Consider the following 25,507-nt stretch of genomic DNA (forward strand, 5'->3'; position numbering starts at 1 on the left):
AACTGAAAGCAAATGCACTTTTGAAAATGCTGACTGGCAGTTAAAAAGCATCTTCAGTGCATTTCTTGGTGAATACATAGAGCCACTTGATGATGTTAAAAATACTGGGTTATCATCCACTCTTAAGACTGTTCCAATGCTTCATAAACAGCAAAATTAACTAAATGGAAAATGTGTGCAAGGTTGTTATGCTAATGGAATAGAAGTAACCTTACTGTTCCTTCTGTGGTATTTCTTTTTAATAAAAAGACTTCTTATTTGGTACTTTTTATCAATGTCTAAAGAAGTAATGTATCTAACAGCCTATACATAATGCAGTGTCATTATTTGCCAGTAAACTATTTAAATTCTCCCTGTTTTAATATGAAGTTTACATTATTCTTATGAGATCTCATTTTAAGGAGGTCTTAATCCAAATCAGTACAATCCCATGTTTTAACTTGTTACTGGAGTCAGTAGCAATAGCTTAAAAATCACATAGTATAAAATTCCTTTTCATGGTGCCTTTTGCTGTGCCATAATACACCAACTACTAGCAAAGTATTTTTTATTCTTTGATGTCCTAGTTCTTTGTGATAGCTGTCGAGTCTTGATAAGAGTGGAGGAAATAGAGAAATCACAGAACAAATGTAACATGGAAATTATATTAAGGCAATTTTATAGATTTAGGCTTATTTTACAGTAAAACAAATGGACCTTCTCTTTGAGTCACAAATATTATTTTAATTTTTGTCCATATTCCATAATTTGATTTTCTTTGTGGGAACAAATACTTGGAAAAATATTCTTAGTACTTTGTAATGAAATACCTGTCTATATTGAAGTAATTTTTACCAAATCAAATATGTTAGGGAATTTCCTGGTGTTGTTATTCATTTTAACAAGTTTCCTTTGTGTGATCACACAGTTCTTCTTGAGAGAATACCCTGGGTTCCTCCTGAATGTATTGAGAATCCCAAACAACTAAGCCTAGCTACAGACAAATGGAGTTTTGGTACCACTTTGTGGGAAATCTGCAGTGGAGGAGACAAACCCCTGAGTGCATTAGATTCTTCAAGAGTAAGTATTACTGGGTCAGCAGTCCTAGCAGTTCTTTGAACACTACTAATTTAGAACATCTGCTGTTGTAACCACATCAGCATGTAAAGTGGTGTGGCCTATGACCACTGTAGGAAAAAGACATATTTGCTTGTAGGTAATAACCAGAAGAGATGATTTGAAGTTTGTTTTTATGTTGTTTATTTTGATTTTTAGGGAGACAAAGTACAGAATTGTCAGTATTATCTAGTTCATATTTTTGTTGCTTTGTTGCGGCAGTGTATCACTTTAAACAAAAAAGTATTCCTAACAGTGGGCACAGATTTTAATTAGCATTCTTGTAATTGAATGTCTTGAATACAGAAGTACTTTGTGTTGCAACAGTTCTACTATTTCAGCTAAACCAGTAATGTAAACTTTTATCTCATGTAGAGGCAGGAGATGGACGAGAAACATATTCCATAAAAATCTTAATTCATTTGTATTTGCTTCTTTAGTTGGAAGCAAAAGGAATACTTCACTATGCCACAGAAGTACTGGTAGTATTACTTTTGTAAAGGTACCGTAATCTTCCCATAAAGCCCAATTTGATTTCTCAGGTGTTTTAATCAGCTCTTAAAATAATCTCCAAGGTTTACCTAGACCTAGCTTATAGAAATCTAAGTATTTCAGAAGTTGCCCTACATTCTTTCATAATACTCACAAAGCTTTTCACAACTGTCAGTTCAGCCAGTTCACAGGTCAGTAGAATTTTCTGCTGGACCTGTCCAGCTGAGGATTTATGAAATTGCTAATTAAGGAAACACTATTTTTCTCATTTTCCTCTATCCTCTTATCTTCTGCCAGTAATTGGCTGGAAATTTCTGAGCTGATCACTCTAAATTATACCAGCCTTGTCTTAGATGAACATTGGAGAGATGGACATCTGGTGAGGTAACAAGTCTAGGTTTAGAGCTGTAATTTTTGGCTACTCTTGGGAGAATGTTAAGGCTTCTGCAGCTCTTCATGTAAAATGACTTACCTATTTAATTCCAGAAATTACAGTTTTATGAAGACAGGCACCAGCTTCCTGCCCCCAACTGGACAGAACTTGCAAACCTCATAAACAACTGCATGGATTATGAGCCAGATTTCAGGCCTTCTTTTAGAGCAATTATTCGTGATTTGAACAGTTTGTTCACTCCAGGTGAGTTTGTGATACAGCAGCGTCAAAAAGACTCCTGTTTCCTATTGGTTCACTTTCTTTTTAGTATGTTTTTTGCAATACATCATTGTATTTGACTGCAAATTACTACATGGTAATAATAAAGGTGGCTGTCAATATTCTACTGAGCTTGAAGTATGCCTAACAAAAGTACAACCTGCTATGGCTGTAATAAGGTTCTTCCTTTTCTTGTTCACTACTCTGTGCCTTCTGTTCCCTTTCTTCCCTTCTTCCTCTCAGATTATGAGCTATTGACAGAAAGTGATATGTTGCCAAATATGAGAATTGGAGCACTTGGATTTTCTGGCGCTTTTGAAGATCGGGACCCAACACAATTTGAAGAAAGACATCTTAAGTTTTTACAGCAACTTGGCAAGGTGAGATGTTTCAAAATTCTGTAATAGTTTAGGAAATAACTATGGTTTTCAGTTATCCTTTGATGACCCCATATACATAATTTACAGTGAAATTTCTGTTTTAGAAGTTAATAATTTCAGTTATATCTGAGCAACATGTGCAGTTCCTTCTAGCTCTTTTTTCACTTTCACAGTATTCTTAGTAGAAAATTAGCTAACCTCAACAATGAATCCAGTCACACCAAAAGGCTAAGTACTTTTAAGTAATGCAGAGCTGCCTGACATGAACTGTAGACAGATTGATAGATACACACACACATTCACTTGATATTCAGTTAACAACACTCTGGTGCACCCTTGTGCAGAACCAGTGGGATTGGTGTTTTTGTGCATGCATATTCTGAGAAATCTGAATATACAGCCTCTAAATTCAAAAGGAAGATAATAGTCTTCAAAATACATGTAGGCCTTGGACTTCTTGGTTTTAGAAATCAGCATTTGGTTACTAGTTTTGCAAGTTATTGCAGCCTGGCAGTGTGAAAGCAGACCTAGACAGATGACCAAGTACAGCTGGCAGATCTTCACTAAGTACTATTTTTCTAGAATGGTTCTTTGCTGTTTTATTTGGTTTTTACCAGTACTCTTTTGGTTTCAAGTACAGAAGCAGCCTCAAAGTGATACTTCTGTTTGCAGATGGTTGTTCACTGTGATAGCATAGCATAGGGGGGCAGCAGAGTGATAGGTGATGGCTGCATAAAGGAAGACTAAAGACAATATAAATGAAGAAAGAGATAAAACCAGAACTTTGAAATAAATAGGAGAGGAGCCAAAAAGAAACAAAGCAGAATTAAGAACCAAGACAAAGGGATTTATGCAAGTGCAGGGAAAGTATTATGCCAGTGAAAGTGGAAATTTGCGAAATTAGAGAGAAAATAGATGGACATCACCCTCTTTCCTTGTTCTTATTTCTTGTTCTGTTTGCTTCCTTTCATGGAATATACTTTTTTTTACAGCTGTTACCTTTAGTCATGCACTTCTTCTCTTGGGGAAGTTTTGTGGCCTTTCACTTAATTAATCACATAACCTTTTTGTTTAGTACTGTGAGCACTGAACAAAAACTGCACTGTACATGAGCAAACACGTACACTAGGAAACACAAAGAGAGAATGATGTGGGCTTGTTTTTAATTCTCAAGTGTTTCCATTTGTGACCTAGGGAAATTTTGGCAGTGTTGAGATGTGCCGGTATGACCCGCTGCAGGATAATACCGGGGAGGTGGTTGCTGTGAAAAAGCTGCAACATAGCACAGAAGAGCACCTGAGGGATTTTGAAAGAGAAATTGAAATACTTAAATCACTGCAGCATGATAACATCGTTAAATACAAAGGAGTATGCTACAGTGCAGGTATGTGCTATATTGAATACACCTAAATATGCACACTGAGAAACTCAGAGAGGTAAGTGTTTATGACAGTCACTCGCTTGTTGTAAATTTACCAGGACTGAGAGATTAAAAAACAAAAGAAGTTTTTTGAAAAATGATAACATTGGTAGCAAGTTGATGTCACTTACCATTCTGAGTTTTCATCTTGACAACACAGACATACAGACTTCTACTTTGACCTAGCAATAGTAGCTGAAGTATTGATGAGGTATGTTGATTAGTGATATATTAATTTTTCAAGCATATCCACATTGTTGTTGAGTTTCAATAAGCAGCATTTTCTGAGGAAATGCAGTTAATTAGTATATGAAAAACTGCATAGTGATGTATAGGTCATAAATTAATATTTTTGTATTAAGTCCATTTTACATTATGGCTATTGGTTGAGGAATTAAAATACTTCTATTAAAAAACTAGTCTTTGGAAAATTACAGAAAAAATTACATTTGTATTTTTTGTTATTGCTGTAAAAGGACGGAGGAATCTAAGATTAATTATGGAATACTTACCATATGGAAGCTTACGAGATTATCTGCAAAAACACAAGGAGAGGCTGGACCACAAGAAGCTTTTGCTGTATGCATCTCAGATATGCAAGGTAGGACATTTCAAATTATATACATATTTCAATGAAGTTTTTTCTCCTCTTTTCATCCCATTTGTCTCAAACTAACAATAACTGGTTATTTTGGTGTATCTTCTATAATGCTGTTGAGCTGCTAGCACCACATAACCCTAAGAAAAAGTAGCAATATATTAATGTAGACAAGACCTAGAAAAATTTCTGGATATCTTAATACAGGATGCTGAGACTGGTCTATCTGTTGACTGAGGCAGAATATACTCTCTCCCTAAGGTGACCTGACATAAAGTATTGTAGGAGTTAATATACTTGCTGAGGCAATTTGTCCTTGACATTCTTTGATGGAATTTTCAGGAATTTGACATTCAGCTATAAAAACACCATAACAACATGTGTATGTTTAAACAGTTTACTAAACTATAAGAGCAAGACACATGGCTTCTGTAGGCAGAACTAGAGGCTTAGAAGTACCCAAACCTGTAATAAATTATTTGGTATCAAATCTAATTCATAAAATCCTGAAAAATGGTACAAACATCTGATCTTTCTTCTGATGTCTCATTTTCCTTATAAAGAGGGCTTATGCCTTCCCTAGTTTTATTCTGTAATTATGTTTTAGATATTAGAGACACCTGAGATTTCATTGCATATTTAGAAATTTGAGAAAAGAAAAATAAATGGAACTGAGGGGAAGAGAGAAAAAAAATAAATATAGCCACACCCCCTCAAGGCATGTACCAGAAATATTTCAAAATTTCTTTTACCAATACCTACATCAAAGACATGGAAACAGTAGGTGACATAGGAGTACATAATCACAGAATCAGCTAGGCTGGAAAAGACATTTGAGATCATTGAGTCTAACCTATGAATGAACACCATCTTGTCAACCAGGCCATGGCACTGAGTGCCACATCCATCTTTGCTTAAACACCTTCATGGACAGTGACTCCCCCACATTCCTGAATGGCCCATTCCAATTCCTAATCACCCTTTCTGTAAACAATTTCTTCTTAATGTCCAACCTAAACCTTCCCTGGTGCTGTGTCCTCTGACCTTATTGCTGCTTGCCTGGGAAAAGAGCCTTACCCTCATCTGGCTACAGCATCCTTTTAGGGAGCTGTTGAGAGGGATAAAGTCCCCACTGAGCCTCCTTTTCTCCAGCCTAAACAACCCCAGCTCCCTCAGTTGCTCCAGACCCTTCACCAGCTCCATTGCCCTTCTCTGGACATGCTCCAGCACCTCAATGTCCTTCCTAAATTGAGTGCCCAGAACTGAACACAGGATTTGAGGTGTGGCCTCATCAGTGCTGAGTACAGGGGACAGTCCCTGCCCTGCTCCTGCTGGCCACACTGTTGCTGGTACAGACCAGGATGCCATTGGCCTTCTTGCCCACCTGGGCACTGCTGGCTCATGTTCAGCTGCTGTCAGTCAGTATCCCCAGGTTCCTTTCTGCCTGACCACTGTCCAGCCACTCTGTCCCCAACCTGGAGCTCTGCCTGAGGTTGTTGTGGCCAAAGTGCGAGACCTGGCACTTGGTCTTTTTGAACCTCATACCACTGGATTCAGCTCATCAATCCAGCTTGTCTAGGTCCTCCTGCAGAGTCCGCCTATACTCCAGCAGATCAACACTCCCACCCTACCTGGTGTTGTCCCTGAATTTACTGAAGGTATATTTGATCCCCTCACCCAGGTTGTCACCAGTGTAGTTGTTAAACAGGACTGGGCCCAACACAAATCCCCGAGGACACCACTGGTGACCAGCCACCTACTGGATGTGGCACTGTTCACCACCACCCAGCACAGAGTGCTCCTTGGCTGCCAGCTTTTCCAGGACAGTGCTGTGGGAGACAGTGTCAAAGGCTCTGCTGAGCTCCAGGTAGACAGCATCCACAGCCTTGCACACACCCACCAGGCAGGTCACCTGGTCATAAAGGAGATCAGGTTGGCCAGGCAGGACCTGCCCCTCCTAAATCCGTGCTGGCTGGTCTGAGCCCCTGGCCATCCTGTAGGGGCCGTGTGAGGGCACTCATGGCTGTGTCCCACAACCATGACAATCACTGAGCTCAGACCGACTGCCCTGTAGTTTCCCAGATCCTTCTTCTGGCCCTTTTTGTGGATGGGTGTCACACTGGACAGCTTTCAGTCATCTGGGACATCCCCAGTGAGACAGGACTGATGGCAGATGATGGAGAATAGTTTGGCAAGCTCTTCTGTCAACTTCACACTAAGATGGATGTGTTTATTAGGGTATGCTGTCCCCAAATATTCTTACGTCTGGTAATTTTGCCCTGCCACCTTAAGATCCTAAGACTTAGTTTCTGCAATATCTACAGAAAGGATCTAACAATCAGGGGAAAATCTGTGCCAGAGCCAAGACCTTCTTGTGACATTCAGACTTTCTCTTGGTGAAAAGAGCTTGCTGGTTCCCCGCTTGATATTGGACTAGCCTTTTAGCTGCTGAACCTCTTGCATGTACGAGGAATGCTGCACCCTTAACAGCTTATCTCACCTATTCATGTGCTTCACTGAAGCAATGTGGGTAGTCTCCAGGAGAAGCTTGTTCATGGGCAAGCAGTGCAGAGTGTGGGAAAACAAAAAAAGTTAGCAAGTCTATGGCAAGTGTCTTCACAGAGAGAAAGGATTGAACAGGTGACCACCTACTTCAGAGGGCTGAAGAGCCCTCTGATCTGTGTCTCCAAAACAAGAAGTTGTTCTCCAGTAACAGGCCTAAGAAATTATCTCATACTTACTTCTGCAACAGAATTACTTTGTTATGCTGGCAAGTCACTATAAACAATCTTTGTTCAAGCAGAGATCTGGAAAAGTCTTAAAACTCAGCGCCAGCTATGAGGACAGTGACCAAATCTTTCATAGAAATAAGATGCAACATGGATTTTTGAGCACACAAAGGCTACAGATACTTAGCTGTTTTATTCTGTGTCCATCTCAGCCTGTGACCTGACCTGAGGTGCTGGCCTTGTGCACTCTCATAAGAAGCTAAAAGCATGTAGAAGTCCTCAGGCTTTCATTCAAAGCCTGGTGAAATAACAGTGGCAACATGTCTCCAGATCCTGGTCTGAGGTATCCATTGGGAGGACTGGAAGATGGATTTTGACCTTTGATGGCTGTGCAAATATGGTAGAAGTCTTTGGGAAAGGAACTGTATTCAGAAACTACAAAGAAAAAAGGACCTTAGTGTGTGCGTGTGTACATACACATACACGAAACACCTTTGAAAGTACTACAGGTCTTCAAGACGGTGAGAAATCAAAATAGCAGATGAGATGATTTCTTCCTAAGTACCAAGCACCAGCCCAAGAGAAAAGGATATAAAATACGCATTCTGCAGATACTAAAGCAGGAAAACATCCAGCTTTGATAATGACAAGCCATGAGGACAAACAGTATGAAAATGTGGGAAATCTGCATAGAGCTTGCTCTTAAAGAAATGTCTTCACTTCTAAGAAAAGTGAAATCTAAGAGTTGCAGTGTATGTGCCTTGCTCTGGAGTGGTTTTGCTGTACAATGTGCAAAGTAGAGGTTGAATCAGTTGCTTTCAGATTTCTCTAATCTGTGGCATTTTGTTACTCCAAAACAACATAAGTAGTGAGTACCTGATGCTGTGAAAACGGAACCTGAATGCTTTTTCTTCGTTTAGCTGATCATGTTACACTTTTCAGTTGGTTTTGCTTTTCTTGCAATGTTTGCTCTTTCAGCATCTCACATCTCATCTTTCTGCTGTGCATTTCTGTCAGTCTGTAATCTTGGGGGATTTTGATCAAAAATCAAAATCTTTCTACCTCTGCCTTGCTGTCCTCCTCTGAAGCGTATGAGAGAAATGAAGGCACACCCATTACCTGGGGGTTAAGATGAATGTGTTTGGTTGTTTACTGTGTTTAGGTTCCTTGCTACTATACTGGTAAAGGGGTTTCCTTCTCTTAATGTTTGACATGTTTCAGGCGTCCTTGCTGGTGAACCCAGATTTAAAGACAGAAACATTTTAAATCACATTTAAACTCTGTTGTTAGACTAGTGCCACAGCATTGTGATATCCACTTAGAATTTGCATGACTTCAATTAAAGATCTGTTTTATGTGTTTTCCAGGCTTACAGAAAAGTTATTACCATCAAATTTTAGGGCTGTTTTCAGAATAGTACATTGTAGTAAGAGAAAGCTGTACCATTTTCATAGGCTAGTTGTACAAGAAAGACAGAACCCTCACTTTGAAGTTAAGTTTGGTATTTATGGCAGTGAATAAGCTGGCAATGAGGAATAGGGCATTTTTGAACAGTTTTGGAACAAGCTGTGAGAGAACAGCAATGCCACCCAATGGTACTGGGAGGTACTAGAATCTGAGAGAAAGACTGTACTTCTTGGCCACACTGGAGTTTCTCACATTAAGAAAAAAAAATAGAGAGGGAAATAAATGAGCCTTTTGGCACGACTAGTAATAATGTTGCTTTGCAAAACTTTTGAGATCACCAATGCTATTCGTGTAATTTAACTTTTCTGTTGTGTTGAAAGGGCGATATGCTTTCTCATAAAACTATGAAAATGACAGCTTGCTTGGTGATACCCAAATCATACATGAAAGGAATCTCTTGACATTGTGCAGTATCACTTTCAGTCCTTCATTTATTGCTGTCTAAGCAAGTCCTTCTTGTTTTAGTAATGCCACTACACACGCTGGCTTTTTCCAAATTTCATTGTTAGTGAATGTAATTAAGTGCATTGGTAAGAAAGGATCATCAGCAGCAAAAGACCGCATGCCTTCAGACCGATGCTTTGTTGCAGCAGTCTGTGGGAATACAACAATAAGCAGAACTGAATTGGTGAATAATTGTCCATAAAAAAGAGATACAAAGCACACTGTTGGGAATGCAGTGAATAAAAATAGTCAAATTCAAGGAATCATCACACAAAGTTTCATGGATGCATTCAGGAAAGCAGATGAAGAAAATGAAGCAAAAAGCGTAAATGAATTGGATATGTTGGACAATCTTCTCATATGCTCTGGATTGTGTAGTTTAGCCCAAATTTTTTCCTTCTGCATAACACCAGCCAACTGCATTTGGGCACAGAAAGGAGTGGTAGCATTTATCCAGCTACATAATCAAAAAAAAACTTGGCTCTGACAGGTGCTTAGTCTGTCTCCCTCTTGCTAAAGGGAAGTCCCTGAGATTGGAAAAATTAACTCTTCAGAGAAGACAAACCTGGTTTTGGTTTTAGTTTGAGGTTAACTCAGCTTCTTAGGGAAAGTGCAGCTATGTAGTGGTAAAAATAACTCTTTTCCTGTTATGTTTGTAACCTCTACACCTAGGGCATGGAGTATCTGGGAACAAAAAGATATGTTCACCGGGATTTAGCAACAAGAAATATCTTGGTGGAGAATGAGAACAGAGTCAAAATTGGAGATTTTGGATTGACTAAAGTTTTGCCACAAGACAAAGAATACTACAAAGTGAAAGAACCTGGTGAAAGTCCTATATTTTGGTAAGTCTTCTTTTGGTATGTGAAATCATGGCATGTTTTCAGTTTTTGCCATTTCATCCAATTAATTTTGCCTGTGTAGAATTCTTACTTGCAAGCTCCACATCAGTTTTCCAGCATTGTGGAAGTCACTTGCATGATATTTCACTTCACAGAGTAGCATCTAGGACTTTTCAACATATTTTTACAAAACCCAGGAAAATACCCTAAACAAAAATCTGAAAAAATACTTATTTAAAGGCAATAGCATCCAACAGAAAACATACTCAGAGGTAAAGGAAGTCTAAAATGGCCCATTTTCCTGGAGGCTTTCAAGTTTTTAGGCATTCTAGTTCCTTAAACACTGGTCATTCGTCATCACTGGTCATCCAGCTCAAATCAGTTGGATACACCCCAAGAGAAAATGCCATTCCATACAGGCAATTTTAGTCTGTATTTTAATTCTGACTCAGGCACTGTTTACCTAAAGAATAAATTATACAAAATGGCATCCTAATAGATGTTGTTGGAGAAGTACAGTTTAGTTTCAAAAGTGCCTGCAACACAGCTCTCTGAAAGTGATGGAAGGCTATAATTTTCTTTGCAGGTCTTATCACATCAAATTCTTGTTTACTTGCACTACAAATAAGAAATATATCTACAACCTTGTTGGAAAGAAAATCAAACTTGGTTATAGTTATCACCAACTGTGCTTGTTTAAGGTGGATTAGGTTTTCAAAACCAATTAACAATTGGTTAAATAACCAATTAACTCCTTTATTATTAAAGGAGTAGTTAGTAATTGAAGGTACCAAAAGGAAATGAGAACATGCTAATATCAATAAATAAAGAACACTTAGTCATGAAAAAGAAATCTGTCTTACTAAAATAAATGTTTTCAAAATCAAAATGGCACATGTTGCAGAGAGCAATTTTCCTTCTACTGTGTGTTGCAGGTATGCTCCAGAATCTCTGACAGAAAGCAAATTTTCTGTAGCCTCAGATGTGTGGAGTTTTGGTGTGGTCTTGTATGAACTCTTCACCTATATTGACAAAAGCAAAAGCCCACCAGCTGTAAGTATATAGTTAATAAATCTCTGAGAATTTGTTTGTTTAAATTTTCAAAATTGTCATGTCCCTCAATAGGTTGATGTTTGCTGATCCTTTTCTAGAGACACTTGGTGTTTGTAACAGCATCCAGTCTGAAACAGTAACTAAAAGGTACTGGTATCAAGTCATAAGAAAGAAGGAAGATCTGAAAATTACTTCAGAGTCCATGCATATCTTATCCATTCTGTAACTTCTGTTTGAAAAAGATTTTAAAACCTCTTTTTGTTATAGGTTGTTCTTTCTGATCCTTTGTGGAGAGTTATCCCAGCTGCAACCAGTCTATTGCATGACCTTTATTTTTAATGTTGTTCCAAATTTAAGGCCGAGCCAAACACATTCACAGAAATTAAGTCAACCTACACAAGGAACTTAAAGTATATTATGTTGGCAGAACCCGAGTTAGTGAGTTAGCAAAGTTAAAGGAGAAAAAGGAGTAGCTTTTTGCAGACTGTTGACAGGTGTCTAAAGACAAATTTGCAGTGAGTAAAGAAAGATACTATTATCCTCCAATTGAAAATAAGATACATGATCTTATTTTCACCTGGCAGTAACCATGGGCTTAAGACAGGAGAGTTCAGGCTTCTGTATTTACTGGAGCTGGCCTCACCCTTGGCCAGACTGTCATTCCTGGCAAATCTGGTTTTGAGAGCTGAATAGTGATGATAGGCAAAAATGCCCTTGGAGTACACCTCTGCACAGGCCTCAGTGGGCCTCTCAGTAATTCCATACAATGAGCTATCAGAGGTTTCAAGAGAGAACTCAGAACAGCTCTTTCAGCATAAGAACATAAATAAAGACACCTGGAGTTCTTCAGAAGGATTGTGAATTGAAAAGTAATAGAGTAAGTTACGAGCACAAGTGGACTATTCTTTCAATGAATCAATTCTACATGTGCATTCACCACTTCATCAGGTTGGTTATCCTATTGGTATGCATGAAGAAAATGTAATTTGGTGAATTTAACCAAAGTGGTCTGTTCAACTCTCGTAGTCTTTATGGTTATATGTTGTTTTCAAAACATGGCCATTTGCACATTCACCCAGTGGGTGTTTCATACTTTCATGTCAAGGATCATTAAAGAAATTTTGAAGCATTGGAGGAAAAAAATGTCCTTTATGTTGTGCTTAGAAATTCACTTCAGTTAATACTACATCCTCATTTACTTTTGATGTCTGGCAGTCTCAGTGAGGTTTTAATCTGCTTTTTGGGTTATTTTGGATTTTTGGACAGCAAGGTTTATGTAAGCCATTTTTTCTAGCTTTATTTATACTAATTTTTCTGCTGTGTTGTTACAGATTAGTTCTGCTAACTGTTTTTTATACATCAGCATGATAATATCTGTTTTCTAGTTGGCATTTTTCAAAGCATTAGTTGTTTTTGTGTTCCAGAGAGCTCTTTAGAATCAGCTGTGAGTTTAATCCTTTTAGAACTAATTAATCACAGAAGAGTAGACTGTTACATGTTGGAATGGATGTTAAAGATCATCTAGTCCCAATCCTCCTTGCCATGGGCAGGGACACTTCCCACTAGATGAGGTTACGCAGAGCCCTCAGCCCAGCTTTGAACACCCCCAGGGATGGGGCAGCCACAGCTTCTCTGGGCAGCCTCTTCCACTGTCTCACCACCCTCAGAGTAAAAGAATTTCTTCCTAGTGATCTTTGTTTCTCCCCTTTCAGTTTGTACCCATTACTCCTTGTCCTATCACTGCAGTTCCTGATTAAGAGTCCCTCTCCCCCTCTCCACCTTTGCTGTAGGCCCCCTTCAGATGCTGGAAGTTGCTGTGAGGTCTCCACACAACTCTCTCTTCTCCAGGCAGAACAGACACAACTTCCTCAGTCTGTCCTCATAAGGAAATGCTCCAGTCCTCTTATCAACCTCATGTCCTTCTCTGGACTTGCTTCAACAGGTCCATGATCCTCCTGTGCTGGTAATCCAGAGCTGATGCAGCCCTGCAGGTGGGGTCTCACCAGAGCAGAGGGGCAGAATCCCCTCCCTGGCCCTGCTGGCCACGCTGCTTTGGATGCAGCCCAGGTCACGTTTGGCTTTTCTGGGCTGTGAGTGCCCGCTGCCGAGTCCTGTTGAGTTTTGCACCAGCCATCACCCCCGAGTCCTTCTCCACGGGGCTGCTTTCAGTCGCGTCCCCTCCCAGCCTGCAGGTGTGTCCAGGGTGCCATGTCCCACCTGCAGAACCTTTTGCCTCTCCTTGCTGCACACCGTGAGGTTTGCTGGGCCCCTCTCCGGCCCGTGGGTCCCTCGGGATGGCATCCCTTCCCCGCGGGTGCCGGTGCTCCGCGCAGGCTGCGGCAGAAGGCGCCGAGCCCGCGCTCGGTCCCGCTGCCCGCAGAGATGCTGAGCGGGTTGGGCCCTGCTGCCGACCCTCAGGGACAGCGCCCAGCCCTGCTCTCCCCGTGGACAGGGAGCCCTGACCACAGCTCTGGGCACAGCCTTCCAGCCAGCTCCTTATCCACTGAGTCACCCATCCCTCAGAGCCCTGACTCCCCCATTGAGACAAGGATGTCATGTGGGACAGTGCCAAACTTTGCACAAGTCCAGGTAGCTCCGTCATAGAATGTTACTCGATTTCTCAGGAAAATATTTGTGCCCTTAGTAAAGCCATGTTGTCTGCTTCCAGTCACTTCTTTGTTTTCCACATGCCTTAGTATGATGTGCAGGAGAATTGGCTCCATGATCTTGCCTGGCAGAGGTGAGACTGACTAGCTTGTTGCTCATTATGTCTTTCACTTTTCCTTTTTCAAAAATCAGGGTTATCTTTCCCTTTTTCCAGTCATCACAAACTTCACCTTAACATCATCTGCCAACTCCCTCAGCACTCTTCAATAAATTTCATCAGGTCCCACAGACTTCTGCACAATCAGGATGGTCGTGAGCGTGACCCTCTCCTACAGTGGTCTTAGGATCTTCATTCTCTCAGTCCCTCCATCTGTCTTTCTCAACTTGGGTAGTGTGCCTGGAGCACTTGCCTTTGAGGACTCAGGCATAGAAGTAATTTAAAACCTCAGCCCTCTCTGAATCCAGGGTAGCCAACTCATCAGATGATGATCAACGTTTTTAAAGATTTTTCACGTAGTGCTTTAAATTGTGTATGTATCATTCAATTTTATTCTATTCCATATCATTATTCAATTTTACACACAAAAAAATCTGTAATTATTGATATATTCTCTGGACATGTAACTTATGATTTCATCACTATTATGTCCTATTCAATTAATTCTTATTATTCTTATGAATAATTTTTCTTGGTAAGAATGTTGCAGCATCTTTTTTTCCTCTAAAGAAAAAAAATTGGCCTTTTGTTTATATTACAATATTGTTTATATTACAATTGGCCCTTTGTTTCAGGAATTCATGCGCATGATTGGCAATGACAAACAAGGGCAGATGATTGTATTTCATTTGATAGAGCTTTTGAAGAATAATGGACGACTGCCGAGACCAGATGGATGCCCTGATGAGGTGATGTACTGTGTTAAAATATTACTGTAGTGTGAAGGGTGCTCAGTTAGGGTGAATACCTGTAAATGCAAAACTTTTATTTTGTTCTGCTTGGACCACTAAAGTGTTTATTCAAGTGGAATGGCTGTGCTGTTATTTTATCAGTTTCATGATGAGTATTGTCTTTTTTTTTTCTGATTCTTGCTCAGTACTTTAGCTTGTACTGCTCAGGAACCCAGACTGTAGTCTTGCTGAATATATGAAGTGGGACTGCTATAACCTAGTGCTGTACTTGGGCACTGACACCTCTTTTTCAGAAAGATACATGTATTAAGGCAACAAGAGTAGTATATAGAATTTGTTCTGTGTAAGTCCCATGTAGAGATTCTCATTCAAAGCTGTGAACTTTGGATTTTTCTGAAATCTGTAATATTCAGCAAAAAAATCTTAATATCCACCTAAGGTTTTTCACATTTAACTCCAGGATTTAAAGAGCTTCTTATCTTGATTATTGCCTTTCTGTTTCTGTTCCCTTCTCAAGTGTGCAAGGCTCAAGTTTATAATGTATATTACTCACTGTCAAGCATTTTCAAATTGCAGACTGTAGGCACAGTTAAGTATATGAATCAGATTTTCTATGTTCAGGGTCTTCAGATTTGTATTCATGTTCTTTGTAGATACTAAAGTACAGCTGTTAAGCTGTCCTCAGAGCACATAAATTAATTCAGTATTCTTTTGGTTCTACTTATACACCAGATGCTTTTAAAAATACTTTAATACTGCTCCTAAGTCCTGTAGTATTCTACTCTTCAGAGCAGGGTGTACAAAGCCTGGTTCAGTCAAACTGACCTGGTTGGGCTGTGGAGGTGAATCAGTAGTGAAAAAATGGAAGGAAAACAGTTATTATGGGTTGTTGTTTTTTACATATGTAACTGCCAGCTCAGAGTAATTGCTGCATCCATTTAAAGTCAAGCACACTTGGCAATAGGTCAAGAAATAATACTTTTAAAATCGGTGAAAGGGAAAACGTCACGGTCAAGTGATCTAATAGAGGAGAGAAAGAACGGTACAAGTGAGGCAGGAAGCCACGGGGTAAGAAAAAAATCTGTAGAGAATAGAAAGAGAAGTCTTTGAAGAGCCTTTCTTGCATTTCATGTACCAGTACAGCAGCTGCTGAATTGCGAAGGTTTGGCTTTTTGAAGATAACCTGAATGTCATACGTATAAGATAATAAATAATCTGTTTTACTGGAACTGTATGTAACTAACCCAAAGGTTTCGGTGTCTGACATTTCTCCAGATATCAAAGCAAGATGGAAATGTCTCTGTGTCAGAAGCTGTATTCGTCCCCTTTAGATCTGGAAGGCCAGTCATCGCAGATAGTAAATCTTCCAGATACCTGTAGCTTACAGCAGCTTATCTTGCAGCTTACAAGCTGCTTGAGACTTGGTTCTAAAGCTTGGTCAGTGCAGGTGTTTCAAATCTGCTGAAAAAGATAAGGAACAGTTTCTAATATTTTCCTGGTAGCTGTACAGATGGTTCTTAAGTAATATGTGAAAAAACGTTGAAAGTATGAGAAATTGGTAATAACAATCTGGATTGAATGAGTGAGAAGAGTACAGGTGAGGAGCTTGGCAAGTTGCATGAGACCAGGTATCAGGTACATCTCTGGGCACAAAGAAAACTGTTGCCATGTAACTATTGTAGTAGAAATATCTTTCAAAGTTAGTTCAGTTGGCACATAACTTCTCTTTTTTGCTTATTTCTGACTATATATGAAGAATAATTAAGAATTTAATATACGAATGTGGAGAAGTATATGTTAACTTTGCAGGGGAGGTCTTATTTAGAATTACTATCTTTGTAAATCTGATTTCTGGTCCTACTGATGTTTGTTATGTTAAAGCGTTTTTGAGCTTTTAAAAAAAAAGAGCAATAAAGAAATATAAAAACTTAGAAAAATAACATAAATCTTGTAGAAGTTTCAAAAAACAGCTGAGTGAATTTTCATGCTAACTTTTTAAAAAATGTCTTTCATAGTAAGAGCTTTTGCAGAGCCGCCTATCCTAAGTTCTTGCTGTCACTGGGATCAAGCAGGGCATTGCCACTGATGGGTATCACAAGAGTTTAGGCACACTCTTCTGCAGCTGTAGTTTGGGAGCATAAAGTTAAGCTGGATGTTCTTTAGTCTAGTTTCAAGTAAATATTTATGGTATCTGTTTACCTACTACCAATTTTCTTTTTCTTCTCCAGATTTATGCTATCATGAAAGAATGCTGGAACAATAATGTTGCCCAGCGCCCCACCTTTCGGGATCTTGCTCAGCGAGTGGATCATATAAGGGAAAACATGGGTGGATGAGAAAACTGTCCCTCCTTCAGAGGATGAGTTGGAATGCAGAACAAAATGTACTTGGTCAGCTGTGTATATTTGACATATGTACATGTGCACGCATCTTACCCTTGCTGGAAGTAAAATCTGTGTGGCAAATACCCTATCTCAATCTGCATACTGAGGGATCCCGCTAGGGCTTTTTTATCAGGATATATTTGTTACTCTGAGAACATGTTGATATTCTCAATAGGGAAAGAAATTATTTTTCTAAATTAAAAAATGGGTGGTCATTCAGCAACACCATTATTTGCCTTACTTGGCAGTACAAAAAAGAGGTGACTTAAAATGTGATGAAACTAAGAGATGAAAACCCAGTGTATTTCTGTATTGAAGTAGAGATGCCCAGAAAAGACTTCTAGAAATACTTTTACACTGAGTATATAGTGACTTGGCACCCTATTTTGTGTGTTGCACAAAGACTTTTGTCTGTTAATACAGTTTCATGATTTTTTCATTGTTGATGCAGAACTGGCTTCTCTGTGTAACAAAACAGAAGTGGTTTGCTGTGCCTGTCTGAATCAGTTATCAGCCAGCAGTATATCCAAAGAAATGTAGCTGTGTGAGGTACTGTAAGTATTTTGAGGGAAAGGGAGCAAATTGTGCTTTATTGGGAGAGACAGAAAACTTATTAATCAATGCAAAATTTTTAATTTAAAAATGAAAAAAACAAAGATGTTATCCTTTTATTCTTACTCCTCCCTTGATGAGTATTATATTGCCTTTATAGAATTGAAGATACAGTGATAACACATAGAAGTGAATTCATTTTACACACAACTGTGTCTTCAGTGTAAATAAGGGAAAGCTAAGTATAATGCTTTTAAATGCTGCTCTTTTTTCTTTCCATCCTTGTAGTTTTCATGCAGTCATAAGTGAATGAATTGAAAATTAAAAATCTAGAAATTGTCCTCATTTTCACAATTCCTCACTTTGCTGTTAAGATGGTCATCTTAATATCTTCTTCCAGCACAGAAAAAGAATACTTACAACTCAGTATCTGATAAGGCCAGTCACAACCACATCAAGCCTGTTCTGTATTGAAGTGGCCCAAGCCTATTTATTTCTGTGGTAATACCCAACATGAGACTGTTTGGAAGGAGGAGTTAAAAGTGCAATTGCTCCACACTCAGCGGAGGGCAAGGACAGGATTCCAGTTACTGAGAACTGGGAGGAGATCAGAGCTACCTGAATGCTGTATAATTCAGCTTTTGAAATAAGTAACAAAAATTTTTGGACAAGAGAATGCTTCGGTTTTGCCTTGAGGCATAAAACTTGGGGATAATCTCATCTTTCAAAGCAGTATAATTGCAGGGTTTGTTTATTTTTAGTTCAAATAATCTTGTTTGTTTGTTTTTACTTAAGCATTATTGTTTGCAAAGTATAATGCTTGTTCTTTTTGGACTTCTGCTGAGAGAAGTTCAGTTAAGGGGATATACAGCTTGGCAAACTGACCTGACATCCAGACTTATATTTAAAATGAAGGGTTCATTTTTAAAATTTGTGGCAGTGACTTAGTGAAACAGAGGTTACTTTCACTGTGGAGCCTCCTTAATATCTGTGCTTAACTATATCCATCTTATTGGAAATTGAAGAACCTCAGCTTTAAAAAAAAAAAAACTAAAAAAACCAAAACAAAAAAAAATCCTTACTTAGTGTAATATAGTGCCAGTATAGCAGTATTTTGTACCACTGTGATGTTTCTCTCCCACAATCACTCCTACAAAATTATTATTTAAAGTACGAGAGAGTGCTAAACACGGAGAGCAGCGTGAACCTTCTCTCTACCCATTGCATTTAAAACTATTTCTGTTAGTGTTCTTGCCATCAAGCATTTGCATAGGTGATTTTCAAACCAATTTCAGAGTCAGTTTTTAAGCTGCAAAACTTCGAAGTGCTATGTTCAACTTAACATGTTTTCTCAATTTCTATACATTGCTTTGAGGATTTGAAATTTTGTGCAAAAATGTCTTTGCATTTGTAGTCTCAGTTATGTGTATGTGTATTTTTGTAACAAAGGAGATAAAGCTTTAAAGTATCAAGACAGCATTTTAGCTGAATAACATATGCAGGAATTATGTAACATTTGCAGTGTATGACACTCAGTAGCTCACTGGTTTCAAATACATAGTAGACTAAACATAATTTATGTAAAAATCTCAGGGAAGTTTGTGTAATGCAATGAAGAAATCTTCCAGTCTGCTAATTTTTCAAGTGAATTAAAGGTCTTTTTCTTGTTCTACTACAGTTTGACTAATTACATAGTCTGTTTGATTGCGTAAATGTAGTGGTGAATTCAAGGATGATTTTTAAGTGTCTTGTGGAGTGTTTTTGTTTTGTTTTGGGTTTGGTTTTGTTTTGTTTGTTTGTTTTACTTTAATGCTATATCATTTTGAGAGAAAGCTATCTCTTTACACTGCAGTGTAATTGTGTGCTGTTGGCCAGAGACAGTCTTTTTTAACAACCAGACGCCTGTGCAGAGGGCTTGAGCACTTGGGATTAATGTTCTTAGGTGGGAGAATAGGACCAAGTAGTGCTTAGGACTTGGGAGACGTATAGTCATCTGCAGTGTCAGTATTTAGGTCCCAGAGCAGACCTGGTGGCTTTCTCAAAAAGCTGTTGAGGATGTAAATGTAGTGATTTTGCTGAATTTGCTACTGCCAGTTGTGTACCCTTTAAAAAAACCAACAAAACAACAACACCACCAAAAAGCACTGTATTTTGTATTTTGAAAGCTATCAGATCCACAGTAGCATTGATAATGTCATATTTTTACATGGCATTTGTATTAGTAGGCAAAGTACTTTGTTTTAGAAAATGTCTTCAGCTGGCATTGCATTTGTAATACTTTAGTGTAATCATTATGCTACCCAACATGCTGTTTGATTTTGCTGGTAGAAAAAGTGCTGGTTTATGTATACATGACTGCTACTGCAGTGTAGAATTAAAATATTAACTACTGCTTTGCACTTACATTGGAAGTGAAAGAATTTTTTAATAAGTGCACAACGTATCTTATAGAATCTCTGCAATCAAGTATTGTGTTGTGTAGTATTGATTTGTTGTCTATCAGTATAAATATGTTAAGTTTCAAAGTTAGTTTTTAAATATATTCCACACAGTATTCCACAAACTTGCAACAGTCATGTAGTAAGCCAGAGGAGAAATGAATTTTCAGGAAAAGAAACACATGTTCTTGTCAAGTCCTAGTACTGGTTAAAAACTTCCATAGTTGAGGTAATTGTTGTTAAATGTGCTGATGAATACAACTGTGAAAGTATATGTAAGAATTATATTTTTTCCCCAAAATTAAAGTTTTCATTGTTGCTTTTGGTTGAGAGGTTGACCAGCTGCCCTGAAATGTATGGGAAAAGATGTTACTGTATTAAGTATGAAGAAATGTAATTCTTGTGTAAAGAAAGCGAGCTTTTCAGGAATGTAGGATCACAAACACCTAGAGGTTTGAGTTCTGAGAGCAAAAGTAGAGGTGTAGAATAACAAGACTAAAGTAAGAAGGACAATGTTCAGCATGGGAAAAGCTTTCTGAAATGTGAAATGCACAATGAATTATGAAAAGCTGATAGATTTTTTTACTGAAAATGCCATACCGTGACAAATATGTGCTAATATATTTCTAAACTGTGTGTTGTCTGCCTTAAGTCTGAAATATTCACGGACACCAAACCTGGCTGAAAAAATTTCAATAATTACTATATCAAAATAAACTACTAAATGTTGTGCCATGCCAGATAACAATTCTGAAAAGATGTTTGACTAAGAAGTTTTGTTCTGAGTTTTTCTTTGTGAATAAGAGGTTTACAGTACTTTATATTAAAGTAGAAAAAGTCCCTTGGTGGTAGGGAGCGGGAAGGAAAAGATACCTGCCACTTATGATTGAAATGTATACATTTGAACACATGGTTTAGTGAAGAGAACCTGAAAGGGATATTTTTAGAAAACTGTGTATCCATACCTGAAACTTAACTGTGTGTTTCTTTTTGCATTTGGATAGTGAAAATAAAAAAACTGAATACAATGGATGACACATGCCTGCCAACATTTTCTTTTGTACACTAAAATTTGTTACTGGTATTTAAATCACTGCTGTTCCATGAAGGCAGCTGTTCTATTTGATGAGGTAGAACACGGCACATAAAACTTACCGACCTTCCTAGAACAGCCATGTTAAGCATTTGTCCCCTGAAAGAAACTTAGATGTACCAAAGTAAAGGTGTTACCTAAACAATAAGACTGAGGGCTTTTAATCTCTTTTTTAATGAAGATTGTCACTAAGCAAATTCATTTGGGATGAAGAAACACTTCCTTTCGTTCTCAGTATTTAAAGAGATGCAAGTCTGTAAGACAGACCTTACACTACCTTACATTTCTTAAATTTCTCAGAAATTCTAATGTCTTGATTTTTATTACTTTGTCATCTTCCCATTTGACTTTGCTTAACTTAACGGGAAAATTACCACCACTTCTAATGAAAATTACCACCACTTACCTTGAACAGAGTTGAATGCTTTTATCAAAAGCATTCGTGGGTCCCTTGGTGTTACCCACCAAGTACACCTGTGTCCTCGAGCAAAACCAGTCCCACAGATGAGTTTGCCTTTGCTTGAGGCAGGACTAGTCCAGACAGTTTTCCCTAACACATTCCCCATGTGGACCACAGGGACTTTGCTCCCTTCCACAGTACATGGAGGTTTTGTTTGGGCAGGGCACCCACTCAATACCATGCTCTCTGGTCCAGATGTCTGTGAGGCTGTTTTTGAAATTAGTCCCATTGTCCACCTGACTTCTGTCAGGGCTGTCATGTCCCAACTGGACTTGCTTCTCGAGGGCCAAGGTGAAGTTCCAGGCGGTGGCATGAGGCACAGGGCACCTCTCCAGCCATCCAGTGGTTGTGCTGCTGTTTGTAAGCATGTAGTGCTCACCTTGGCGGGTTTGGGTGAGTGTGGTGTGATGGATCTGCAGACCCCCCCCTGTATTTTTGTTTTGACCATCATCCAGCATACCACAAGGGTTTACCTGCTTGATCTGCTGGGCTGCAGCACACATTTCACAGCGTCCTGATTACAGGGAACAGGGATGGAGTTTTCAGTGCTGTCTGGGTGTGATGACACAGTTTACTGCAAACCATGCACATCTCAATGGGGATGTGGTTTCAGCAGGAAAAGGCAAGGATCAGCAAGAAGGGGAAGTTCCCTAGCTGAGAAGGTGTCAGGATCAGCCTGGTGGACTCAGCCCTGCTCTGTCAGCCTGGTCCTTTCTCTGTTCTTTTGGGCCCAGTGAAGTGAGCACCCTGGCTCTGGCAGAGCAGAAGCAGCCGGGCAGAGCCTAAAGCTCCAGCTGCGCCAAGCCAAGCCCCACTGGTGCTGGAGTTAGCCACGTGAGACCAAGCCAAGTCTGGGGAACAGTGCCAAACACAGTTGAGCTCAGCAGTCCAAAAAAAAAAAGAAATGAGCAGTGCAACATGGATGATCTATCTTCCAAGTTTGTTTTGTTCCAGCTCTTAGCTGTTTTCACACTGGTGGCAAAGCTCCTGTAAAGCTGTGGGAGCTTTCTGCACCTTACTGCGACCAACAGAGCCTCTCCTCTCTGGTGGTTGAAATCTTTTCCTAGGTCTTGCAGCCCACTATGTCCACATTCTCAGCTAGATCTTTTCTTAAGTAGCACACTTTCCTCCAGTTGTTTTCTCTATCTTCTGCGGAGTGCTTCAACACCTTTCTTGAATTTTCTGTGTAATTTGCGTCCTTTTGTATCACTTTCTCATCAAAATGGTAATTTAAATTTCCCAATAGTATGAAGCTTTTCTGTTTCTGGTAAGTCCTTTGTTCACACAGAGAAAGACTCATCTCCACTAACAACCTTATTTGCAGCCTACCATAGTCCCCTACATGACAGCAATATTCTTTTTACTGAGAAATGTTTAGTCACTCTAGTTTCCAAAAGTCCCTCTGATCTAAGAATAAACATCCTGGAAATAGCCTTTTAGTCTTAAACAGGTCATAGTCTCCTGAACAGGTCACACGTGCCTGTGTCCTCTATCCAACCAAATATCTATCATGCCAATTAAGACATGATTTTGAATCTAAGACATCAAGCCATTTTTTGTTTCCTGTCCTCTTTCTTGTCCTTGTCTCTATTCCTATGCAATAAACTAATTATAGTGTATGTATAGATATATAAATGCTAGTTATCTGCTAGTATGTAATGAACAATATCATACAATGAATAAATATTTGTATATAATTAACTAAGATGTATCAGTTTAGCTCCCTCAAGACCACACCAGGAAAATACTTCCTTCCACATCTAAGTCTTTATGTCAATTACTGTTTTGTATCTGGTCAGCATTCCTGAAGGAGAAATCTCAGAGGAATGCACGCTGGGTAAGGCTTCTGTCCCACACTCTGCCCACACATAGTATGCTCAGCTGTAGGGTCAGACCAGGCTCCTTCAGGCATTACCCTGACAGGCTTGAAAATTCCTCAGAACTGAGAGCAACTTCTCTGGGTCATGGCCCTGCTGCCAAAACTACCCTTATGGGCTAAAGGCTCCTTTTATCTCCAGCCTGTGCCTCCGTGTTTCACTTTATCAGTATTTTCTCTCGTTCTCTTCCCATGTACCACTGTAAAGAGCCTTGCTTCCTAGTGGCCTCTCCATTGACAGCAGCAGACTGTGTCATGGGGATCTTCTGCATCTCCAACTACCTCTTCAGGTCAACTAATTTAGTTTATCTGTAATCTAAGTTTATAGTTAAATTTAGACTGAAAGATAAAATTTAAGAGATTATTGTGTTAAGGAGCTTCCCAGACTGGCCATTCAGGTGTGAGCAGATGCTTCCACAGCTGGGATCAAAGCCCCTCCATAGTGGGCATCTCCAGAGAGCTGGTAGGTGCCCCCTTGTCTCTCTGCACTCACACCCAGTCAGACTAAGTTTCCTCATTGGTTTGACCCGAGGTTTCCCAGGTGTTTGTACCCAAGACAGATGAAAGCTGTGTGATGAATAGAATTCACCCAATGTGTGGTGACAGTGTGGCATAAAGTAGGAACAGACCCCCTTTGAGCTAATTGCTTTTACAGGTGAGTGACTGCAGAATAGGAGGTGGGATGCAAATCTATCCATGTTCCATTTGCTGACTAGGAAAGGAGCTGTCATTTTCTACAGTAATTTCTCTACTGCCAGCTGAGTAGGAAACACGGTAGTCTCAAGAACTCCCCCTAAAACTCAGAGTGCTAACTGTAGGTCTGTCTCCAGCTCTGCCAGAAGGCAAAAATTAATGTCAATGTCTTTCCTGCCTGCAAGTGGAGGCTAAAAAAGAAAAAAAAATGGACAGAACATCTTCAGTAACTCGTGAATCTGGACATTTTCCTCCATGGTTTAAACAACTGGCAAAATAAAGAACTGGCCAAACAGGACTACAGTTAGGAGGGAGATGTGTCTTTCAAGTCTCTGGGACTTGCTGCACAGTCTCTGTAGCCCATTTAGCATTCTGTCTATGTTCTTACATATCATCACTACTTGAGGTACTGGGCTCTTACGGCAATTAACACATTGCATAATTGCATTAAGAGTTTTCCACCAGATTTAAAACAAGGAAATAGCAGGGAACAGAGCTGAGAAACCTGTTATTACATACTGCCCTGAATTGCTCCCATGTCTTTGAGCATTGTTCTAGGAGGTCATAGTCAGACCTGCATCAGACTACACCCATAGTGAAGAAAATTCCCCAAAACATTCAGAATAGACTCAAGGAGACACAAATGGCAGCACTAATATGGGAATGTGCTGGTATACCTCTTTAGCTGATGATACTCATCAACTAAAAATAGCTGTTCAGAAGTTGGCTCACACATCTTAATAGATTATCCAGAAATTGGACCCTTCCTGTACACTAAGACTTAATCAACAGGACTGTAAGGAATTTCTGTAAGCAGCAAGTTGCTAAAACAATGTTTTCCTCAATACCTAATTTGTCTGTGAAAGAAATGTTGGAAAAACCCCTCAATTTTTTCCTCATTTAAAAGTGTATGTTTTTGAACAGTTGTGATGGTAAGCAGAATGTGATCCCTTAAACTGCTGTTCTCATGTTTGTGCTGCTGGATACACATGGTAGCACTCCCAAAGGCACTTCCAGCAGAGACAGCGTTGTTGTGCTCTGCTATCTGGATCAATACCCAACTCAATCATTATTTTACATTTTGAGCTGTCTGCTCCAAAGTATGTTTGCTTCAAAGTGTGTTTGCTTTACCCACCCAAATAGTCAGACAACCTGATTTTACATTAAAGACTTACTTCTCATCGTATAAAAGTACCTCTGGACACCAAGTGATGTGCACAGTTGGCAGATGGCATCCTCAGGACCTGTTCCAACTGAGTGACACATAATTGTCACCTTTGGCTACATTGCAAAGAAAGCACTGGAAAATACAGCCTAGTGTCA

The 25,507-nt window shown here is 39.3% G+C and overlaps 1 protein-coding gene across 4 annotated transcripts in view; it reads left to right on the top strand.

Annotated features, from left to right (window-relative positions):
• JAK2 (Janus kinase 2) overlaps window positions 1-21,075 on the top strand; it is an 89,598-nt gene extending 68,523 nt beyond the window's left edge. For 3 of the 4 annotated variants that reach the window (XM_084225955.1, XM_084225956.1, XM_084225957.1), the window contains 9 exons: window positions 908-1,059; window positions 2,074-2,224; window positions 2,483-2,619; window positions 3,814-4,003; window positions 4,516-4,640; window positions 9,950-10,122; window positions 11,055-11,172; window positions 14,572-14,685; window positions 16,917-21,075. In XM_084225955.1, the coding sequence (XP_084082081.1) occupies window positions 908-1,059; window positions 2,074-2,224; window positions 2,483-2,619; window positions 3,814-4,003; window positions 4,516-4,640; window positions 9,950-10,122; window positions 11,055-11,172; window positions 14,572-14,685; window positions 16,917-17,024 (1,268 nt within the window). In that variant the 3' untranslated portion in view covers window positions 17,025-21,075. The remainder of the gene's footprint in view (window positions 1-907; window positions 1,060-2,073; window positions 2,225-2,482; window positions 2,620-3,813; window positions 4,004-4,515; window positions 4,641-9,949; window positions 10,123-11,054; window positions 11,173-14,571; window positions 14,686-16,916) is intronic. The other variant, XM_084225958.1, reaches the window with a different exon arrangement.
• The last annotated feature ends 4,432 nt before the right edge of the window (window positions 21,076-25,507 follow it).

This window comes from Fringilla coelebs, assembly GCF_963513975.1.
Source record: "Fringilla coelebs genome assembly, chromosome: Z".
NCBI lineage: Eukaryota > Metazoa > Chordata > Aves > Passeriformes > Fringillidae > Fringilla > Fringilla coelebs.